The 19,848-nt window shown below is 36.4% G+C and overlaps 2 protein-coding genes across 2 annotated transcripts; one reads left to right on the top strand and one right to left on the bottom strand.

Moving 5' to 3' along the window:
• The first annotated feature begins 1,582 nt into the window (after positions 1-1,582).
• On the top strand, positions 1,583-18,294 carry LOC109810804 (UBX domain-containing protein). Its single transcript, XM_020374371.2, has 10 exons — positions 1,583-1,858; positions 1,967-2,097; positions 2,171-2,287; positions 4,985-5,180; positions 5,563-5,640; positions 5,713-5,781; positions 16,386-16,529; positions 16,658-16,754; positions 17,036-17,319; positions 17,927-18,294. The coding sequence occupies exons 1-10, from the start codon at positions 1,757-1,759 to the stop codon at positions 18,089-18,091; spliced, it is 1,383 nt and encodes a 460-aa protein (XP_020229960.2). The 5' UTR covers positions 1,583-1,756; the 3' UTR covers positions 18,092-18,294.
• Positions 13,579-14,309, bottom strand: LOC109810805 (protein P21). The gene has a single exon (XM_020374372.3). It carries the CDS (start codon positions 14,281-14,283, stop codon positions 13,609-13,611), a length of 675 nt encoding a protein of 224 aa, XP_020229961.1. The 5' UTR covers positions 14,284-14,309; the 3' UTR covers positions 13,579-13,608.
• Positions 18,295-19,848: the final 1,554 nt, after the last annotated feature.

Raw genomic sequence — 19,848 nt, 5'->3', positions numbered from 1 at the left:
TGAGGAAGAGTCTACAAATTTGAGAACAAATCCTATTGAAGAGGGACAAGATGATGACATAATGTCTACCATTGGACGTATCACAAGGGCCATTCAAGGAGGATACAAGAAGAATGGGCTTGTGATGAAGTTAGAAGGTTCAAGCTTTTATTGGGTTGTAGGCTTGTTTCTTAACCTTTTTCTCTCTTATAGTATTTTTTCCTGTATATATTTTTACTATTTTTTTGGACCTTGCATTTTGGTCATGTAGTGTAGGTATTGTTGTCCTTGTATTGTTTTTAATTTGAGAGTGTAAATAGTAGTTTAAGTGGGGTTTAACTAGAAATTCCATGGGTTGATATTGGGCTTGGTTGGGTTGGTTTGGGCATTTGTGGCCCATGGCTTGGACATCCAAGACATGTGCTCTCCATATGTTCACCTGTATCGCCAAGCATCCAATATGACACATGGCCTTGTCTAGTCACACTAAACACATGTGTCACATGGTAAGCTCCTAATGACTCTTCTAGATCTATGATGATGACATGAGTCACACTTTTCTTCCTTGTCCACATGACAAGCTCTCATTGGTCATCCAAGATCTAAGATAGTAACACTTGGAGCTTGACTTGGCTGAATGGTTAGCTAAGTTTCATACTATAATATATTTTTATATAAAATTATTCTTAATTGTTGCTAATCTTTTGAAAAAAAAATGATTGAAATAATTATGTAAATGATATATATATTTAAAGAGTAATAAGTTAAAAATAATAAAATAAAAATGAAAAAGATAAATCGTTAAAATATCAAAATAAATATGATATGTTGAAAAATAGTAAATAGTTAAAAGATAATATTTAGATTTTAAAGATAAAATGTGTATTTCAATATGGAATTTTGATTCTTAGCGGAAAATAGATTATACGTTTGAAATGAAGAAAATATAAGAGAAACGTGCCGGGAAAAAATATTTAAATAAAAATAAACTTAGGAGAGGGTGAAAAAAAGTAAAACATCTCCGTAATAGAATTATTCTAGTTACGTATATAAGTGATTTTATATGCAGTAAATGCTGTTTCCTTCCCATTTTTATATATAAAATAATTAATATTTTAATATATTTAATTCATATGATAAATATTTATTTTAGTTAATTAAACTTTATAATAAGAAAATATTTTAAATATATTTAACCATATAACTATATTTTTACAGAGAATTTAGTGATAAAAAACAATTAAAGTAAGAGGTTGTAACATAGAAATGGAATGATTAATAATTTAGTAATTATTAATAATATCAATAAACTGAAAAAGGAGAAAATAGAGAAAAGATTTTTTTTTATAATATATAAAAGCGATAACTTGATTATATATATATATATATTATAAATAATTTTATTTTTAGTTTTTAAATAATATTAAAAATAATTATCTTTAAAGATATCAGATTAAAATTTAAAATCTTAAAATTTAAAGTTAAATACAATATTAATTAATTTTATAAATATTTATAATTTTTTTAAATATTTTTATTAAATAAAATATAAAAAATACAAAATTTTTGGATCTCATAATATATACTTTTTATTATGAGTAACTATGCTCCAGCCAAAATTTTGAGAAAGCAAATTGGCCATTGCGTATTCCATAAAGACGTTCCATTACTCGGAAGAGTGGAGTATGAAGGTGTGTTAGTCGGTGAATGATTCCTCATATTCTTGAATTCAATCTTCATCTTCATCGGAACCCTAATCCCCTCCCAACCGGAATCAATGGAGGGAGTGTTGTCGCCGAACGAGCAACAGAGCATGGTCTCTTCCTTCCTCGAGGTCGCTCAGGGCCAAACCGCCGAGACTGCGCGCCAGTTCCTCCAGGTTTACCCTCAATTTTCAATCTCATACATCATGTGTAATTTCCCTTGTCAACAGATCTAGGAAATTCCAATAATGTTAATGTTGTTGTTGTTGTTGTTGTTGTAACAGGCTACAAGTTGGAAACTTGAGGAGGCGCTTCAGCTGTTTCTCATAGGTAGTGAAAGTGGATCAGTGCCACCTCCATCGTTGCACACTCCACCTTTGGAGAATGTTGATTCATGGAATGATCAACCTGCAAGGTAGTACTTTTGACTCTTTAGTGGGTGATTTTTTGTGGGTTGGTTTTTTAGCTTGCAATTGTTGTTTTTTTAGTGAACCGAGCAGGGAAGCTGCAAGTGAAAGTAATATTGCCCACAATGATGGCGATGAAGTGCGTCCTCCTTTGCCTGTAATAAGGGAAACTCTCTATGACGATGCAATGCTGTATGGGTATGTTTTCCTTTTCCGAGTTTCTTTCTTTGCTTTGTCAGAGATGCATGTTATTTGGTGTTCTTGTCATTCTTTGGGTTGTGTGTGTGTGTTTGTATAATAAGCAAGTCATTGCTCTTCTTTTGTCTCTGTGTGTGCCTTTGTGAACTGTGAAACGAGGTTAGGTGAAAGAAAAATCAATTATTGTGGCTAGGTAGCAGTCTTGTTATCCATTTATAATTGGAAGGGTTCAACACTGTTCTAGTGGTGTGTACTTTTGCTAACAACTCACTAAGAACATCTCTCGCGCTGGTTCCTTAACGGTTTGTTATTTTAAGATACGATTGTGTAACGTTTTTTTACCATTGGAGGAGATCTACGTGTCAAGCTGGGTTCCTTAAAATTAAGCTCCTTTGCTCATATGAGTAACGGTTGCTTATGATTAAAAATATAGTAATATACTCTCTTTCTTCAACCAACAACCAGAAATAACTAAAGCAGAGGGGAAGAAAAACACCCGTAATATTGTACACCAGAGAAAAAAAATTCATACCAGAAGAACCAACAGAATACAAGAAAGAGGTGAACAAAATAATCAGAAGCACCCATAAAAATACAAAAGAGAACCAGTAAAATACAATACAACATAAAACTAGTAGAATGAATTCAAAAAATCATCCAGTGGTTGTGGTCACTGCATTGCGCCTGGCTTTCTATTGCATTGATGGCCTCTGGTTGGTGGTGGTTAGGGGAAGCTCCGACCCAGAGAAAAGGAGGGTTTGAATCAAAGAAAGGGTGTGAGGCAGTGAAAGGACTTGAGAGATCTGGGTGTTGGAGGCAGTTGAAAAATTTGGGAAGATGAGATTGGGGGCAGGTTGAAATATTGAGGGAAGTGGAAACCTAATGAGAGTCTTTCAAATAATTGAATTAATATTTTAATTGAAATAAAATTAGATGTAATGGAATGGATTTTATAGGGTTAATTTTGTCTCTAGTTCCTGAAGAATTTTCAGATTTGTTTTTGTCCCTAACATTCACAACCAACAGCTCTTGTCCTTGTATTTTTGAAAATAGACAAACATTAGTCCCTAAATCTCATACTTTTCGCCTACAGGGACTAAAGTTTGGGTATTTAAAAAATATAGGACTAAAACCAAAATTTGAAGATTTTACAGGGACTATTATGTACATTATCTGAACTATTAGATTGTCTTGCATTTTGCACTGAAGTATGTTACAACTTTGATCCTTGATCTCATCACCATAGCTATCTTTCAGAAATTAAATTACATAAATATCTGTGTATTTTTGTCAGAATACAATTAATGCTGTTGTACTACTTGCCTTATCTCTAGGGAATGTTTTTCCCTAATCTAGATAGGCTCATTGAATATTACTACCTCAATCCAAATAATTAATTTATCAAGATTAAGAAAAATAGTTAATCTAGTTGATAACAATTAATTTGTTTTATTTTTAATTTTTTTTTTCAAAATTACCCTTATACTACTTTTCTCTCTTAATTAATACCATGGTAGTAAGTATCGTAGGAATCGCGATTCGTATCGTACGATACGATACGATTCCGTGCTTCAGCGATTCGAATCGCATGGTGTATCGTTTTTGATCCTGAATCGTTTTCGAATCGTTTGTATCGGGTTTAGAATCGGAAAATCGCGATTCTGGAAGGTCTCGCACGATTCTGGGAAGAAACGGGTCGCGTCCAAAACCGGGTCGGGTCATGCGCGACCCGGTTCTGAAAACCCTAAAAAAAATGATTTTTTTTAAATAAAAAAAGACGAAACTGAGACAGAAAATGCCGATACCCATTCCTGTACATGACCCACTTAGTGGGTTTCACTTTTAGTGGTCCCTTTGTCTCGTCCAGGTTCGCAGCTTCGTTTGGATGGCTGTTTGGGTTGCTGTTCTTCGTGTTAGTGGTCCACTTGTTGCTGAGTTTATGCAGCAACAACACTAATATTTTTTTTGGGTGGCTATATTGCTGATTAGAGTAGCAAACAGTCCCTTGTATATGTATATATTTAGCAACAACAATGATTTTTTTGGAGGCTTTGTTGTTGAACTGTACAGTCATTTCTTTTGGCTTTGAGACTGTTATTATTTGTATAATTCTATCTTTGTTTGTATTTTGAAGCTTATATATTACTATATATTTATGTATGACTTCATTTTGTCTGTTTCTTTATATTAAAATGTGCTTAGAGTGCTTTTATATGTCTTGTATGCATATATATACACTATGTTTTTATTGATCACGAATCTTACGATTCACGATACGATTCGATTCACGATTCAAAAAATAAGCTTTCCGATACATTATGTGTATCTCGATTCAACTACCATGATTAATACTCATCTCTCTCTTAATCAATTAGAGTGCATGTCATATACTACTTCCCTCTCATAAGTAATACTAGTTCTTCTAACCAATTAAAATACATGCCTTTTAAAGAGTCTATAATTAATGAATTCCATCAAATTAAGAGAACATTTTAGATAGGGCGTTTTAGTTTAAAAATAATTAATACATCAAACATTATGAATTGGGTCTTATATAAAAAAAACAAACTATTCTTGAGTTGAGTCTTATAAATAGGGACAGAGGTAGTATATGTTTACTTTGTTGTGCCATAATATTTATGTGACTTTTGCCAGTCAAACCATCCATTAATTCTGTGTTTTGTCATGTTTATGCAGAGCACCAAGGGTTGGACATCGTTCACAAGAACCGAGCTCCCTAGTTGCATTTCGTAACTTTGAAGAGGAAATGAGACATCCTGGGGTTTGGGAGTCAGAGCAAGGTGCTGCTTCTATAGCAGAGAGTTCTCGGGATAATCTTGCTTCACTTTATCGTCCTCCATTTCATCTTATGTTCAATGGTCCTTTTGATAAGGTAATTATGCTTTGTAGTTTGGATTTTATTGATTTTGATAAAGGTGGAGATGAGTGAACCCTAATTCTGGTAAAACATTTTCTTTTTAATTTTATTTTAAATATGAGCCTGCAAAGCCAAGCTCAACCTTGATTTTATGTTTTAAACTCATGGTTGATTATTGTTTCTAAATTTTATACTTTTCAAGTATTAAAATGTTGAACTAATTGGTACAATATTCACTCTATTTTCCTGATTTTTTTACATACCCTCTTTAACCAATCTTAGCACTTACAAATACATCTATTGCATTTTCAAAATGCTCTGCACTTAAATCCATTTAAGCATAATACTAGGAATGAATGGTACGCTGTTGTGACTAATGTTTGGGCTTTTTATGCAGGCGAAAGATGCCGCCTCTTTGCAGAACAAATGGCTGTTAGTGAACATACAATCTACCAAGGAATTCAGCTCACATATGGTATTATATTTTTGGTGCTCCTTTTACATTTTTCTTGGCATTAGCACTACTAATAATGTTTGCTTTGTGAAGCTTAACCGGGACACATGGGCCAATGAAGCTGTTTCTCAGACTATTAGTACTAACTGCATATTCTGGCAGGTCAGTTTCCTACTCTGCTGACTTGAACAATGGTGGTTAAATTATTTTGTATTTTAAAATTGTTATTAGCATGGTAGCTTATAATATTATACCCTAACCACTATAATTGCTCAATTTCTTGAAAAAGGTTTGTATATATTATTTTGATTGATAATACTCCTAATGGCACTGTAATGATTTAGGGTTATGCTTAGGTTTTTTCTTATTATAATTTTATGATAAAGAATAAATTAATTAAGATAAAAGAAAATAATTACAAAGTTTAGAGGATAATGATCTTTGGATTTCTAAGTAGGTTTAACACGAAGGAAAGTAACTCCATTCAGCAGATGAATTAGGAATTGAAAAAATGATTTACATGAAAACACCAAACAAGGATCCAGGTCCTGACCTTTTTATCTAAATAATTATTTAAATGAAGAGAGTCAAGGAATAGAGGCTCCTCTTCAGAAAATTACATATCATTTAAGTTACAAAAAAGTGGAAATTGGTTGAATAAGGATTATGTCTTTGTTACAATAAAATATGTTGTTTTCTAATTCAACTTATGTCAGAGGAGATGATATGCGCAATTCAATATTATTATCTGGCATGGCTAAGCTTTGTTTCCTATTCTATAGTGTAATTGCATAGTCTTTCAGAGAAGGGCCATCTAGTGCTAATATTAAGAATAGAATATTTAGATTTTGATTATGTTAGGAGTGTTATTGGGCTTGGTATGTATTGCTTGCCATAAGTTTTTTTATTTTTTATTTATTTTTATAAATAAGTAATAAGTTAATGTATTGTTTCATACATTTCATATCACAATCAACATTTTTTAGAGTCTCTTGTCTCCTATCCATTTTTCCCATTTATTTTCTTTTATTATGTGGGCTTGACCCAACATATGATGTGAGTGGCTTAACCCTGTGGTGTGACTCAAGAAGGAATTTTTCTGAGAATGTGTGGTGGAAGCAAAGGAGCTGGGGCAGGGTTGTATGAAATGGCTGTTCAGTAATTTTATTGGATGCAGGTTGGTGTGTTGAGTGGCTACTTGTAGTCTTCATTGATCATATTCATTGTGAATTCATTTCTGGTTATAACATTTTCAACAGCTAGGAAAAGAAAGGGGCAACAGAAAGGATCATTGTTACTTTCTTTATTGACCATTTGTTGGTCAAATGTATGTAGAAAAGGCTCTGATTTTGATGAATGGAAAAGCATGTTCCGTTTTTTTTATTTATAATTTTGCCATGACCATATCTTCTTTTGTGTTCCGGGGAGGAATTTTATCTTTGATAGTGGGATACTTCTCATTTGTGCCTCTCTATTCCACTACCTCCCACAAAATGCATATTCTCTTTCTCTCCTTCTATGATTACCGCTCCTATTGGCATATGTCCTTTCTGTTATTCCCTCCTTTCACATTTCTCTTTTCTCACATATACAGGCCTTGCTCCTTAGGCCCAATATTCACATTTTCCCTTCCTTCTACATTTCCTTCCTAACCCTCCTGCTGTAAACATGCACAATAGGCCTATAAAAATTGCATTGTATATTTGTTCTCTTGAATGTAATTAATTTTGGGATATGCGGGTGTGTGTATGTATATATACATATATCAATTATGCGAAGTGCTTAATTCACTAAAGCAATTTACCAAAATCTCGGTCTCTAATATGGTGTTAGAGTAGGTTCCATCTCACTGAGTTTCTCTTTGGTGACATTTCTGGCATCGTCCATTGTTGGCTTCCATTCAATCCAACGAGCCCATGATCTGGTGTGCCTCCGAGCAAGGCAGAATCCATTAAGTTTTGGAGGCTGAAGCCTTCTCATGTTCTTTTATGTGCACCACAACTTACGACCTTGTTAGGCATGTGAAATCGATGTGCCTCCCTTTGGCCCTCAATTTGACACCGTGCCACCTCCAATAGTATTGTTGCTCTTCTAGTCTTTATACCTTTATTTGGGTTTTGGGTTTTAATATCTTTGAACCATTTTGGATGTTAATCTCCTTGTTCCAGCAAAATCTCATCTATAGGTCCTTTCTTTTTTCCCCCCAATTCTATGGGGCTCCCCCTTCATGTGATATTGTGGCCCTTGGTCATGTGTAAAATGATTATCTGGAAAAAGGAATTTTCTGTGGGATCAATAGAGTTGTGCTTAGGTGGCACAAGCTTGATTTTCAGTTGTGTTGTGCTATCGAAATCTGTGGATCCATTTATATTTGAAACTCTCAAGACCTTCAAAACTTGTTCTTTTTGGGACGAACAAGGAATGTAAAATGTTTAAGTGTAGTGAAAATGTATAAAGTATTAATAATTTGATTTTTTGTATTACAAATTTATTTATTTATTTATATTGTTAATAGTGTTATATATACATATACATATATTATTTTTTATCATATCATAGATAAGTAGGTTGGCCTATTGAGCCTAACAGGCTTTTTATGAGCCTAAGTTCAATCTTTTTAAATAAATAGGTTTTTTTAAAAGCCTATGCCTGGCATTTCTATCAAGTAGGTTGAGCCAGGTCAGACTTTAAACAGTCCAGGTTATAGGCTCTTGTTTAAAGTCTGATCTATTCCCATTTCTAGTGGTAATTCACACCTTAGTAAAGGAGACCCTATAACTTAGCCAAACCCCTTTAGCCACTCATCCTCCCATGTCTATGGTGGTGCAGATTGAGGCTTAGATCCAAATGATGAGTGTTCCACCCCAAGCTTTTGCACATAGTTGGACCCTATCTTATCATTATGGTCCAAGGAAGATCCAAATTATGCTGATTACACGTAGAAGCCAAGGCTTTTTGGATTCACATGTTTATTGAGTTCCAAAATAACTCCTAATATCTATTCTGACAATCTCACCTTTGTTTTTGAATCTCCCATAACCTGCTTCTTCATTTCAAAACCAAGTATTTGGAGTTCAACTTCTATTGTATGATAAGTTATCAACAGAGTGTATCACATGATTCACATCCATAGTTATCAATAGCGATGGAGCAGAGCAGAGCAGCTTGGTGTTGCTACAAAAAACTTGATGTGGAGCAGCCGCAAAAGTGGTGGAGCAAGGCAGTGCAATCATGGGTTGGGCGGCTGGTTTCCCTTCTAAAATCTCCTATAGATCTATTTTTGCTGGTGGATCTCTGCATATTTGTCTTCTTCTTCAGTGGGTGTCGGATGTGTCTTCTTGAACGACGACAGATTTGTCTTCTCTGATGGATCTCCTGCAGATTTTTCTTCTTCTAAGATGGGAGGGAGGTGGTGGAGTGGCTAGTTGATGGCTCTTAGGGTTAAGGTAAACAAATTAGAGTTGGAAAAGTTGGGCCAATGGGCCCAAATTTATTTATTCTCTTTTGGTTTGCTTTGATGGGCCTAATTTATGTAAAGTTTATTTTTACTTTTCTATTTTTTTTAAATAGTAACTTCTCTTTATTTTTAATTATTATAATTCAGATAATTTAAGTAAGAAAAAAATTAATATAAAGCCTTAACCATTTTGTTTTCTTATTTTTTTATTTTGTTTATATACTATAAATTCTTATTATTGAAAATAGTTAATGTATTAATGAGTTATTTTTCTATTTTTATACATATATTATTAATTATTTATTATAAATTATTTTATATATATACATGTGTGTGCGTGTGTAAATTAGAATAGCAGTTATCCTGCCATCCGTTATACCGCAATCTCACATTTGGAGTTGGCCACTTTGCTATCCGGGATTAATAATTATGATCACCTCACTGTGCAGAACCACTTGGTTGACATCGTAACAATGCTTTCTTGCTCAGTTTTTATGATCTTCAAGACAAGCACAGGGTTTAGGGTTAGTACTCATCACTCCATCAATTGATTTTGAGTGGGGAATAGAGTAACTTATACTCTGTGCTAGGCTTATGTCAGATTAAATTCCTTAGTGTCTAGATACAGGCTACAACTTATGTGTATAGCTTGTCAGAGTTAGTTAGTTAGTTTTTGTATTCTGCTAACTGTTTCTGTTAGTTTGATGGACAGTTAGTAGCAGCCATTGTTTAGTTGTTAGTTTGGATTCTAGCCATCAAGTTAGTTGGGAAAATTTTAGAGTAACTGTTCCAGTATTGGAGATCACCGCCGAAGAACCCTTAGCGATACCGAGCTAAAAGAACTTGACAGCAATCTTGACCTAGAACATTTGATAAGTGTAACCTACTTTCTTAGACCTAATCATTGCTATATATAATGGTGTAGCGTTACAGACATGAATCGCACACTCCTCTTTATGATCTCATAAATCACGTCCCATTGTGGACTCGTAACTCCCGGTATTTATTACCGTTCCCACAGATTGTGGGATCTTATTGATTGTTTGAGTGAGCTAGTGAATCTTCCCATATTTGGGTCCCTATTATGGGCTCGGCATTTTGTCGATGTGCCTCGGGTCGGCCAATGGGAGACCACCACGGTACATAGCCCTCCATGCTCAAGCACTAAAGTGCGAAGAGCATGTTGGGTCGGTATTGCGTAGGTTCGGTTTGATCGGTTTTTGGGGGACCTCCATGGTGCATTTTGTCGATGTGCCTCGGGTCGGCCAATGGGAGACCACCACGGTACATAGCCCTCCATGCTCAAGCACTAAAGTGCGAAAAGCATGTTGGGTCGGTATTGCGTAGGTTCGGTTTGATCGGTTTTTGGGGGACCTCCATGGTGCATTTTGTCGATGTGCCTCGGGTCGGCCAATGGGAGACCACCACGGTACATAGCCCTTCATGCTCAAGCACTAAAGTGCGAAGAGCATGTTGGGTCAACATTTTGCTGACCTGCTTTGGTCGGTCTGTGGAAGACCTTCATGGTACATAGCCCGCCATGCTCGAGCACTAAGGTGCAAAGAGCATGTTGGATCAACATTTTGCCGACTTACTTTGGTCGATCTGTGGGAGACCATCATGGTATATAGCTCTCCATGCTCGAGCACTAAGGTGTGAAGAGCATGTCACGTAGGCATTTTGTTGACCTACTTTGGGTCGCAACTTGGGGCGCACCGTTTGACTTGATTTATGTTGATCGTCTAAATTCCGACCTTAAGGTGCTCTTCACACCAAGGTTTGGGTAGTCAAAATGCCGATCTTAAAGTGCTCTTTGCACCAAGGTCTTGATCGTCTAAATTCCGACCTTAAAGTGCTCTTCACACTAAGGTCTTGATCGTTTAAATTCCGACCTTAAAGTGCTCTTCACACCAAGGTTTGGGTAGTCAAAATGCCGATCTTAAAGTGCTCTTTGCACCAAGGTCTTGATCGTCTAAATGTCGATCTTAAAGTGCTCTTCACACCAAGGTCTTGATCGTCTAAATTCCGACCTTAAAGTGCTCTTCACACTAAAGTTTGGGTCTTCTAAATTCTAACCTTAAGGTGCTATTCACACCAAGGTTTGGATCGTCTAAATGCCGATCTTAAAGTGCTCTTCACACTAAGGTCTTGATCGTCTAAATTCCGACCTTAAAGTGCTCTTCACACTAAGGTTTGGGTCTTCTAAATTCTAACCTTAAAGTGCTATTCACACCAAGGTTTGGATCGTCTAAATGCCGATCTTAAAGTGCTCGTTGCACCAAGGTCTTGATCGTCTAAATCCCGACCTTAAAGCGCTCTTCACACTAAGGTTTGGGTTGTATAAATTTCGACCTTAAGGTGCTTTTCGCACCAAGGTTTGGTTCGTCAAAATTTCCGACCTTAAAGTGCTCTTCACACCAAGGTCTTGATCATCTAAATTCCGATCTTAAAGTGCTCTTTACACCAAGGTCTTGATTGTCTAAATCCCGACCTTAAAGTGCTCGTCACACTAAGGTTTGATCGTCTAAATTCCGACCTTAAAGTGCTCTTCACACCAAGGTTTGGGTCTTCTAAATTCCGACCTTAAAGTGCTCGTCACACCAAGGTTCGGATCGTCAAAATGCCGAACTTAAAGTTCTCTTCACACCAAGGTTTAGATCGTTAAATTTCCGACCTTAAAGTGCTATTCACACTAAGGTTTGGGTTGTATAAATTTCGACCTTAAGGTGCTTTTCGCACCAAGGTTTGGATCGTCAAAATTTCCGACCTTAAAGTGCTCTTCACACCAAGGTCTTGATCGTCTAAATTTCGATCTTAAAGTGCTCTTCACACTAAGGTCTTGATCGTCTAAATTCCGACCTTAAAGTGCTCTTCACACTAAGGTTTGGGTCTTCTAAATTCTAACCTTAAGGTGCTATTCAGACTAAGGTTTGGATCGTCTAAATGTCGATCTTAAAGTGCTCTTCACACCAAGGTCTTGATCGTCTAAATTCCGACCTTAAAGTGCTCTTCACACTAAGGTTTGGGTCTTCTAAATTCTAACCTTAAGGTGCTATTCACACCAAGGTTTAGATCGTTAAATATCCGACCTTAAAGTGCTATTCACACTAAGGTTTGGGTTGTATAAATTTCGACCTTAAGGTGCTTTTCGCACCAAGGTTTGGATCGTCAAAATTTCTGACCTTAAAGTGCTCTTCACACCAAGGTCTTGATCGTCTAAATTCCGATCTTAAAGTGCTTTTCACACCAAGGTTTGATCGTCTAAATTCCGACCTTAAAGTGCTCTTCACACTAAGGTTTGGGTTGTATAATTTCCGACCTTAAGGTGCTCTTCGCACCAAGGTTTGGATCGTCAAAATTTCTGACCTTAAAGTGCTCTTCACACCAAGGTCTTGATCGTCTAAATTCCGACCTTAAAGTGCTCTTCGCACCAAGGTTTGGATCGTCAAAATGTCGACCTTAAAGTGCTCTTCACACCAAGGTCTTGATCGTCTAAATTCCGACCTTAAAGTGCTCTTCACACCAAGGTCTTGATTGTCTAAATTCCGACCTTAAAGTGCTCGTCACACTAAGGTTTGATCGTCTAAATCCCGACCTTAAAGTGCTCTTCACACTAAGGTTTGGGTCTTCTAAATTCTAACCTTAAGGTGCTCTTCACACCAAGGTTTGGATCGTCTAAATTCCGACCTTAAAGTGCTCTTCACACCAAGGTCTTGATCGTCTAAATTCCGACCTTAAAGTGCTCTTCACACTAAGGTTTGGGTCTTCTAAATTCTAACCTTAAGGTGCTATTCACACCAAGGTTTGTATCGTTAAATTTCCGACCTTAAAGTGCTATTCACACTAAGGTTTGAGTTGTATAAATTTCGACCTTAAGGTGCTTTTCGCACCAAGGTTTGGATCGTCAAAATTTCCGACCTTAAAGTGCTCTTCACACCAAGGTCTTGATCGTCTAAATTCCGACCTTAAAGTGCTCTTCACACCAAGGATTGATCGTCTAAATTCCGACCTTAAAGTGCTCTTCACACTAAGGTTTGGGTCTTCTAAATTCTAACCTTAAGGTGCTCTTCACACCAAGGTCTTGATCGTCTAAATTCCGACCTTAAAGTGCTCTTCGCACCGAGGTTTGGATCGTCAAAATGCCGACCTTAAAGTGCTCTTCACACCAAGGTTTGGGTCTTCTAAATTCCGACCTTAAAGTGCTCGTCACACCAAGGTTCGGATCGTCAAAATGCCGACCTTAAAGTGCTCTTCACACCAAGGTTCAGAGTATAATTTTAATTTACTCTTTAAATTTGGCAATCTCAACCAATCAAAGTCATCTATGAGATGATTGAACTTGTGTATAAAAAACAAGAAAATCAAAGCTAGAAGACGAGCCTACAATCGAAATTTAATCGAATTGACATAACGAAGTAGTTGACGAAACAATTCATCACAGCTAAAAATTCATCGAAAACAATCGGCGAATCGGAGATTTGGGACATGAACATGAAATAGAAGCAGATATAGAGAGACATAAATGAGAAGAATTAAGGGCAAAATACTACCCTATAATCGGATCCTCCCATGCACGTGAAAGTGCTGGTTGCATCATCCATAGGGTAACTGTAGGCATTTGGGCACTCTTCCTTGAAAAACCTTGAATAATCAGTGGGACCGCATCCAACAACACCGGAGGTACAACAATACTGAGTCGTATTGAAAACCGTGCAGGGGTTGTTGCAACCGCCGGGAACATGCAGCTGAGTCGGACACTCTCCCAGGATGTCGGCGGCGCATTTGACGGAGCTACAGTTGTAGGTGGGGCTCAGCTGCACGGGAATGTTGAAACCGTCCACGAGGGAGATGTCGTAGAAGTCGAGGTTGTTGTACTGGTTCAACGCGAATTCCACCAGCGTGTTCGGGGGTGTACCCGTTTTGTTGCACACAAGCACACCGTCGCAATCACCGGTTAGACACTTGTCGTGTCCCGTGCTGTTGAAGGTGCAGTTTGTTCGGCCCCAAATGCGTCCTCCCGTCGTTCCGTTCGCCACGCTGAGGCTCCATGATTCGTTAGGGTTCAGCCTTACGCCGTCGCCGGGCAAGGCGGCTGCCCACACCGTGTAGTTGCATCTGTTTGTGATGTTGAAGTTCGCCGCTTGCCTGCTGGCGACGCAGGTTACGGCGATGAGGAGGAAGATGGAGAGGCTTTTCGTGGCGGCCATTGTGAATTCGTTTGTTTCACAGTGGCTAGGGAGCGGGAGTTGGAGGCGGAGGAGCAGCGGAAGCATCGGCGGGAATAACGAGCGTCCAATCGGGAGGAAGAGGAAGCAGAGGATCGTACACCGTAGGTTTCCGATTTATATCCCACGGCTGCGTCTTCCGTGGCCGCGTCTTCCTGTGATGCGCCGTCGCTTTCTTCTGAGGCCGAGACGAACACACTATCGTCAATCCTCCACCGCTTCTCTTCCCAATCCCCAATGCTTGCGGCAGAGCCCTCACCACCCCGCACCCGAACATGTTCATCACCGACGACATTTTCCTTCTCTGCTTCGCGTTTCTTCGTTCTCCCGTTGCAAGGTTTCTATTGCGGCCGAGATTTCTTCTAGAGTGTGGCCGCCGGCGGCGGGAATGGGATTTTCAATTCCGCCGGCGCCCCCAGTTATGGCACCATTTATGTCGTCGTTACTAGCTCCTATCGCATTGCTTCTCAGAATCCTCGTCATTGCGACCTTCTGCTCACGTCAAACAACAAAGGTGTGGGATGCAGTTTTACCTGCCCCACGGTGGGCGCCAAAATGTTCCAAAGTAGGTCAACAAAATGCCTACGTGACATGCTCTTCACACCTTAGTGCTCGAGCATGGAGAGCTATATACCATGATGGTCTCCCACAGATCGACCAAAGTAAGTCGGCAAAATGTTGATCCAACATGCTCTTTGCACCTTAGTGCTCGAGCATGGAGGGCTATGTACCGTGGTGGTCTCCCATAGACCGACCTAAGCAGGTCGGCAAAATGTTGATCCAACATGCTCTTCGCACCTTAGTGCTCGAGCATGGAGGGCTATGTACCATGGTGGTCTCCCACAGACCGACCAAAGCAGGTCAGCAAAATGTTGATCCAACATGCTCTTCGCACCTTAGTGCTCGAGCATGGAGGGCTATGTACCATGGTGGTCTCACACCGACCAAAGCAGGTCGGCAAAATGTTGATCCAACATGCTCTTTGCACCTTAGTGCTCGGGCATGGAAGGCTCTTAACCTTGTGGTCGTGGGTTCAGGCCCCACGGTGGGTGCCAAAATGTTCCGGTATTGGAGACCGCCGCCGAAGAACCCTTAGCGATACCATTATATATAGCAATGATTAGGTCTAAGAAAGTAGGTTACACTTATCAAATGTTCTAGGTCAAGATTGCTGTCAAGTTCTTTTAGCTCGGTATCGCTAAGGGTTCTTCGGCGGTGATCTCCAATACCGGAACAGTAACTGATACTCTCTGCTTGGCTTATGTCAGATTATATTCTTGTGTTTAGTTACAGCTTGTGTGTATTTATTCTGGGTTAGTTCCTCTCTCTGTTAACTGTTTATATTATAGACAGTTATTCCAGCCATTGTTAGTTGGTAGTTTGGTAAGTATATTACTCTTTGGTAAGATTCAGTTTAATTAGGTTTACTGTAACTGAAAACAGTTTCTTTTAACTTTATCTAACTTTTGTCACTGCTTCTTGCTTATTTCATACTCTTGATTTACAATATTTGCTAGCTGTCAAATATGGCTAAAATATTATATATCTGACACTTGCTCTAGGTGGAAATCATTAGATTGATTCTAATGAGATCTCAGTGGTTCATTTGATTTCAAATCCATGGGTCTGGATGATTGGAACCATACTTTCTTTAATTTAGGAGCATACGTTACTTTGTTGTTCTTTTGCATCATTGTTTAATCTAATTTGCGAGCTATGTTTGTGGTTTCTCAAGGGACTGAGATATGAGGGATTTTCTTTGATCAGGATTGGTTGGGAATAGAGGAGTCTGTTTTCTTGTGAGTGTATGCTGTTGTAGGTTTAACAAGCGAGGATTGAGTCTTGGCATTTTGGCTTTTTTGCATAAACATTGCCGTGGCTAGTGAATGAAAACTGCTTTTGCTTTGTGGCCACTGTTCTAATTCCTCAGCATTTGAATGCTTTTAGTGAGAGTAGCTGCTTCTTGCAATTGGGTTTATTGTGATATTTTCAAAATTATTTGTTGCTGATATCAAACATGTGCATTTACAGTATTTTGTATTATATGCAATTTTCCTTTGTCAAATTTTTTTGTTGGCATATAGGTATATGATGATACAACGGTAGGCAGAAAAGTCTGCACTTATTACAGACTGGATTCAATTCCTGTTGTGCTTATTATTGATCCCATTACTGGCCAAAAGATGCGCTCTTGGATTGGAATGGTTCAACCTGAAAGCTTATTGGAAGTATGCGTTCATCATTTTAACTTACTATAATGGAAACTTTTTATTGGGAGTTTGAAACATCATTCATAAGTAAATCCTGAACTTGATTGTTTTTAATACTTACTGATTTAAAGAGTCTTTTACTTTAGGGTCTACTAGCATTCCTTGATGCAGGGCCTAAGGATCATCATATTACCTTGTCACACAAGCGTCCTAGAGGAAGTTCTAGCCCCCCAAAATCTAAAGGTTTGTCGCTAGTCCCTATCTATATTCCAGGAGTTTGTTCAGACATGATGTTTATGTAGTCTTTATTGATATATTTACTTTTTTACTTATTTTTACTGATCAACACTCCATATATTTTATATATTCCTCATCTCTTACAATTTGGATGAACCTTTCCCACCGCCCTTAGTCTTTTTTTTAAATCCTTCTTTTACTTGCCAACAATTCTATATCCATCATTTCCAATTATAAAATTATCTGTTATATTTTGTCAACATCATGATCTTTTTTTGATGTCACAGCGTTGGTAGATTCAGATGAGAGTAAAGAGGAGGATGAGGAAGTTCAAAGAGCTTTGGCAGCTTCTATGGAAAGCATGAAAGAATCAACTGCTATGGCTGGAAGAGATAATAAAGATGCTGACGTTGCAGTCAATGGGCAAGAAACAGCCTTGGCTAAGAGGCCCACCTATCCAGCCTTGCCTGAAGAACCCAAGGCTGAAAGAAATCTCCTATGCAGAGTTGGTGTCCGTCTTCCAGATGGACGTCGGGTTCAGCGTAACTTCTTACGCACTGATCCAATTCAGGTAACTGATGTTGCTCTCATATATCTGTAGGATTCCATTCAACCCTACGTTCTCATAGGCCTTATGGATGGTCTTGTGCCAATTTTGGTATGATTTCTGTATGCTGTACCTTCTTAACCCCCTTTAAAGAACAGCTGGATATGACTATATCTGCATGTCTTGTTCACGCAACATTATTTTGAAATGGTGATTGTTGTGGATGTGTGATATCGGGTCTATGGCAAAGTGACAATATTTTAATTATTCAACTTATCATGCACACCCTTCTTGCTTAAGTATGACTAACTATGTGCTACAGTACTATTGAATTGTTGCATTTTATTTGATGACTGATAGATTACTAGAGTTAATTATTATAGTATAATAATTATCTTTCCTGTTTCAAGTTGCCAAGTTATTTTCTTGTTAATTTGGAGAAGTGTTATTGACAAAATTAGCAAATTTCTTATACCACCCTGCGTGATCATTTCACTGTTCAAAACAATTATTAGTGGGTGTTGTGTGGAAATTAGTATACACACTAGGACTTTACTTTTTGGGATGTAAGTTGATTGTCTTTGTTATGAGTTTATTTGTTTGGTTTTGATTTTCTTTGTTTTTCTTGTAGCTGCTGTGGTCTTTCATTTCTGTTCAACTAGGGGAAGATGAAACAAAGGCATTTAGACTAACACACGCAATTCCTGGAGCTTCAAAAAATTTGGACTATGAAAGTAATTCATCATTCGAGGAATCAGGCCTTGCCAACTCTATGATTTCGGTGACTTGGGACTGAGTTCAGGTTCATTACTGGGTTAAATTTGCAGACTGGAGGAGAACTTTGGGATTGGTGATTCCCATCTATATGACCCGTTTTTCATCTTTTTATGAGGTTGTTGATGTTCAAAGTAAAGGTTATTATAACTTGTGTATAGACTACAAATCCGAATGATGGGTTAAACGAAGTTATTGGAAATATATTTGTTTTTAGGACTGTCATCTCCCGTATTGTTTAGTAAAATGTTATGGGGTTAGTAAAAGTAATAACTTCGTTGTTTTTAAATTTTATACATTAAAAATGGAAAACACACATTTCGATACTTTAAATGGATATTCAAACACACATATATATATATATATATATATATATATATATATATATATATATATATATTTATATATTCGTTTACTCCATGAATTCAATAAATCATGTTTTCATGAGTTTAATAACTCATGTTTTATATTAAAATTTATAATTTATAATTAAAAAATTAAAATTATTTAATATTTTATTTTATTAATTTAAATTGACGGATAATTATAAAATTATTTTATACATTAATTTAAATTAATGAAAAAAATATTAAATGGTGTTTAAATTTTTTAAAAATTTATAGATTTAATATATGTATTAAGAGCTTTAAATATAATAATTGAATTGTTCAAATTCATAGATTTTGAGTTATTGAACAAAACAAGTTTAAGTAGGCTTACTATTAGAGTAAACAAGTTCTTTTTCATATATATATATATATATAATTTTTTAAATGATGATTTAGTTAATTAAAAAATTGTGCGCTTTTATTGAGTTAATAATAATAATATAAAAGTATATAATTTGACTGAAATGTGAAAGATAATATAATTATAATGTCAATATTATAAAGGCTGTTATAAATATCATCATTTGTTACGATTATAAACTAAAATAAATTTAATTTGAATTTGAATTTAATATTTCTATGCACCATAACAATAATGCAATTTAATTTAAAAATAATTATGTAATTTTAAATAAGGTTTTGATTTATGTTTGAAGCTAATAACATTCTCGTAACAAAATATAAATTTTAAAAAATGCAAAATTATATAAAAATAAATAAAAATTGATCTCATTCATAAGTTGTGGAAATTACGTAATGAAAAAAGATTGATAATACATGACAAAAGATCGAGTTAATTTAGAAAGTGTAAAAGTAAATTTACAATTTTTTGATACTATGATTTTGATAACGGTATTCATTGGTTTTGTCGAGGACTCGAGACGTTGAAGGTTAACAAACATTGATAGTAAATTTGGTTTGATTAAGAAATAATGTCCTTGATGAACTATTAAATGAGTTGATATGATAATATTTAATTTCAAGTTTTCTTGGTAGAGCATGTGTGATGTTAAAGGCATAATTTGGTTTTATTTTTTACTAGTCCATGGTCATGTGCTTCCTACAAGATAGTAGGTTGAAGTCAATAAGTAATTAGGGTTAAAATCATATTTGGATCATGCTATTTGGTTTCCTTTATAGGTATTTTTCATGTTAATAGGATGAGATTAGGAGGGAAAATGACTCAAGTCAAATCTTATTTTATTTTATTTTTATTTTTAGGACAACACAACTAAACATAATTGGGTTAGGGTAAGCTTGTATTTTTTTTAAAGTGATTCAATCCAATTGTTAATGGATCGGGTAATCAAGTTGATTAATTGAAATTAGAATATAGATATATATTCTAAATTTTGAAAAAAAAAATAAAAATTATACATAATTAGTTGAA

This window comes from Cajanus cajan, chromosome 5 (genome assembly GCF_000230855.2).
Source record: "Cajanus cajan strain Asha chromosome 5, NIPB_CcT2T_4, whole genome shotgun sequence".
Lineage (NCBI taxonomy): Eukaryota > Viridiplantae > Streptophyta > Magnoliopsida > Fabales > Fabaceae > Cajanus > Cajanus cajan.
Note: the sequence above shows the minus strand (reverse complement) of the source record. Positions and strands in the feature narration are given on the sequence as shown.